The sequence below is a fragment of the Rhipicephalus microplus genome, unplaced genomic scaffold (genome assembly GCF_043290135.1).
Source record: "Rhipicephalus microplus isolate Deutch F79 unplaced genomic scaffold, USDA_Rmic scaffold_23, whole genome shotgun sequence".
Lineage (NCBI taxonomy): Eukaryota > Metazoa > Arthropoda > Arachnida > Ixodida > Ixodidae > Rhipicephalus > Rhipicephalus microplus.
The window spans coordinates 4,731,072-4,734,894 of NW_027464596.1; the positions used below are offsets into that span (position 1 = coordinate 4,731,072).

The following is a 3,823-nucleotide window of genomic DNA, read 5'->3' on the forward strand; positions in this document are numbered from 1 at the left end:
ACAATGCGACCAATGGCACTTTTTCTTTTTGTGACTGCCTCGTGAGAACTAGTAAATTTTGCTGTGCAAACTGCTCATTTGATTAGTGAAGATCATTTATCTGAGTTATCAATGCCTCAACAAATTGCTAAGCTCACATGTAAAATTGTTCACCACATTTGAAAGCATCACATACAATTGTTTCTCCCTTGCTGACCCTAGTTGCTTTTTCCTATTTCAGTGTTCAGGTACAAAATGCTAATAATGGTTAAACTGAGCATGTGAACCTGTTTGAAGAGAATGTGTCAGCAGCACTCTCAAAAGGGATTTCAAAGCAATGCTCGCTGTCATTCTAAACAAAGACACATAGCTCTGATGTAAATTGTTACGCTGCCTTTTGCTATTAGCAGAAACCGACAGGTTAATCAACACCTTGTCACTTAATGGGGCCCTGCAATACTTCTTCAAGTAGCCAAGAATAGATTCACTAAAGGAGTTTATTTAGGCTTGTGCAAATAGTGAATTTTAGGTTTCAAGCGAATTCAAAGCGAATAGTAATTTTGGTCGAGTAATTTCGAATCGAATTCAAAAAGTGTATATGATATATAAAAAAAACTGGGCATATTTATTATGACCTAACTAACCTGCACACAAACAAGGCCTCTATGCAAATGGATTTTTGGTTTCATTCAAAGGCAGTCGAAAAAACTTTCAGTAGCAGCAGGATTTGACTTTCGGTATGATTACTGACATGCTTTGGCCGCAAAATAACACACACAAAGTGAAGAAACACTAAACGACAAGCACAAGCGGCACTTCCAACTAGGCCAACAATCAGTATCGTTACAATATATTTCGGTATGATGCTGGTGATAACCTGTAACATAAGTAACATTTTAAAATTTATTAAACTTAGAGCATATAAGCCATCATGATGAATCAATTTGAGGGTAATATGTTTATTTAAAGAAACCCTGCAACATTTTTTTAAGTAGCCATGGAATAGATTCACTAAAGAAGCTTATTGCCTCATGAATTGCACCGTGGTAAAAATTTTTAGGATCCATCTGGTACGAGTAGAGCTGCAAGTACTTATCACACACTGCAATAGCATTCTCTCTTCTCGCGCCCTGGCAAAAACGTTGGAAGCTAAGCAGGGAGAGATGGCATGGGGAAAGAAAATACATCACGCACGCCTCGTGACCCTTGAGCACTTTCTTTCTCTTTACTTTTTTTTTTACGAATGTGCAGCTTTTCAGTGGCATTGTGCACGTACATGTGTACAAGTGGCGGCTTTTCACGGCAGCCCCAGTAACGACCGAGCGCGCTATGCTTAAATCAGTCATTGGCTGATACAACAGCTGTGATGAGTTGTTTTTGAGCTAGTGTTATTTGTCCAGAGAAGACAGCAATTTTGAGCTGATTGAGAATTTATTGTGAATTGCAAGCCACATGCTTCGCCACAATATTTGACTAGCGTATTCTCGATAGCCACGACCACCAATCGGCAGCCTTCTCTGACCATGCTTAAAAAGTGTTGCAAAGCATCTCTTTAAATTTGAAGTGGTGCTTTGCAACAGACGATAGTTATAGCGCGAGAACAAAACGACGACACAGAGACAAGAAGGACACGAAAGACTTGAGCGCTCGTGTACTTCGTGTATTTCTTGTCTCTGTGTCGTTGTTTTGTTCTCACGCTATAACTATCGTCATGCCATACCAACTAGCCCAAGCTGCCACACTTCTAAATTTGCAACAAAGCAGATTTTCTTTGAACAGGTGCTTTCATGGCTACGCAATCGTACACTGCAGTGAAACCATCTTTACAAGTAGTTACAAGCAGATTAATATAATCGTATTCGTTCATTCCCAATACTTCAAAATTTTCAATAATTCAAACTCGAAGTATTGTTCTTTCGAACAATCGTGAATTATACGATCGAATATTCAAAGCCTTCAAATACTCGCCCAAGCTTAACTTTATTGCCTCACGAATTCACCGCTGCTTAAAAGTTTAGAATCTGTCCAGTAGGAGTGGAGTTCCAAAGATTTCTTGCAAGCTGCAATTGCATTCTTTTTTCTATGGCAACCTGTCGGCGTCTCAGAGAAGACAAAGAAGTTGTGCCACAGCTACTCCGCGTGTTCGAGCCAGCACAAGAGAAGAAGACGCCAGCAAGAACACCAGCGTCTGTGGACGTCCATGCCAGAGCAGAAATAAATAAAATATGCGGAAAACCAAACACCGCACGTCTTCCTACAAGTGGTCACCTGGACTTCGAGCAGGAACTCTGATTCTAGCTGGCTGAACGCCACGACCGCTGCTCTTCTTCGGCAGCTCTCCTCCTGTACTTCACGTCTGCTCAGTTTTTTCGGTGACTATGGTTCCAGCCTTCAGCCCCGTTCATTTCGGCTGACCATGGACACCACACTCAACAGCGACACCACGCCGAATTCCAAGGTACCAGACCATGTCGTCACTACCCTCAGGCTCCTGGAGTTTTGGCAGGCGGACTCTGAACTCTGGTTTCTCAGCGTCGAGCCACTCTTCCGACGACACCGGGTAGCGTCACAAAGAGTGAGGTACGACTATGCCATCGGCGCTTTACCACCTGCTATGATCGCCATCGTAAGAGACATTCTGTATTCTCCACCCCCTGACAACCGCTACGACACCCTTAAAGACGAGCTCATACGCCGAACAACTGAGTCGGAACAGCGTAGGCTGCAGCAGCTACTCACTTCGGAAGAACTCGGTGACCGAATGCCTACGGAGCTTCTGCGTCGCATGCGACACCTGATCGGCGACCACTGCGCTGCATTGGACGCATTCATCCTACACGAACTCTTGTTACAGCGACTGCCACAGCAGGTGCGGATGATTTTGAGCATATCGTCTACAGAAACGCTCGACTCACTAGCACGGATGGCTGACAAGATTATGGGTATCGGTGCCCCGTCCCTATGTGTGATCGAGAGACCACGTCAATCTACCCTGTATGCACCGGTTCGCGACGACCGCTTGGACTGCCTTCTTCAAGCTAACGAGGAGCTCAAATGCAAGGTGGATCAGTTGGCTACTGAACTGAGTGCGCTCAAGACAGACCACCGCCGCAACGTGTCACAACAACAGCGCCATAGCCGCGAAAGATCGCCAAGTCTACCTCTCAGCGTCTGCTGGTACCACCACCAATACGGAGCTCGAGCTCGTCAGTGCCAACAGCCATGCCAGTTTGCGGGAAACGCACGGGCCACACACTGACGGCAGCCAGTGTTTCAGACTCGACATACAGCCGTCTATTCCATGTCATGAACCGCGACGCCAGAGTCCGCTACCTCATCGACACAGGTGTCGAAGTGTGTGTTGTTCTTCCTATGTTGGAAAACCGCCGCCGACGCCAGACCTCGGCGCCTGTCACCGCAGTCAATAGTTCAACCATACGGACTTACAGACAAAGGTCTGTTACGCTTGACATCGACCTGAGATGCACGTTTCGGTGGACCTTCCTAATCCCCGACGTGCGTGTACACAGCATCGCTGCGTATTTTGGCATTTTAAGCTTGTGGTAGACCTACGATATCGCCATCTCGTGGATTCTGAGACCCTCCTCACAGTTCAGGGCATGACATCAAATTTGCCACCCTTGCGTCTCGTGCAAGCTCATGCCAAAGTCTCCCCGCCGTGGTCTACGCTTCTGCAAGAATTTTCCAACCTCTTTCGTGCTCCATCTCTTGAAGACCCGATACGCCATAATGTCACTCATCACCACGACCTGCTCTATATACAACTTGCTCATGGCACTGCTCCCCATGTCGCCAGGTTTGCTTTTTCTTGTTTAATATTTTT

The 3,823-nt window shown here is 45.7% G+C and overlaps 1 protein-coding gene across 1 annotated transcript; it reads left to right on the forward strand.

The window, feature by feature from the left end:
- The first annotated feature begins 2,395 nt into the window (after positions 1 to 2,395).
- On the forward strand, positions 2,396 to 3,238 carry LOC142786414 (uncharacterized). Its single transcript, XM_075884101.1, has one exon. It carries the CDS (start codon positions 2,396 to 2,398, stop codon positions 3,236 to 3,238), a length of 843 nt encoding a protein of 280 aa, XP_075740216.1.
- Positions 3,239 to 3,823: the final 585 nt, after the last annotated feature.

What these genes read in the sequence shown, in the direction of transcription:
- LOC142786414 (XM_075884101.1), top strand. Translation starts at nt 2,396, where the DNA reads ATGGACACCACACTCAACAGCGACACCACGCCGAATTCCAAGGTACCA.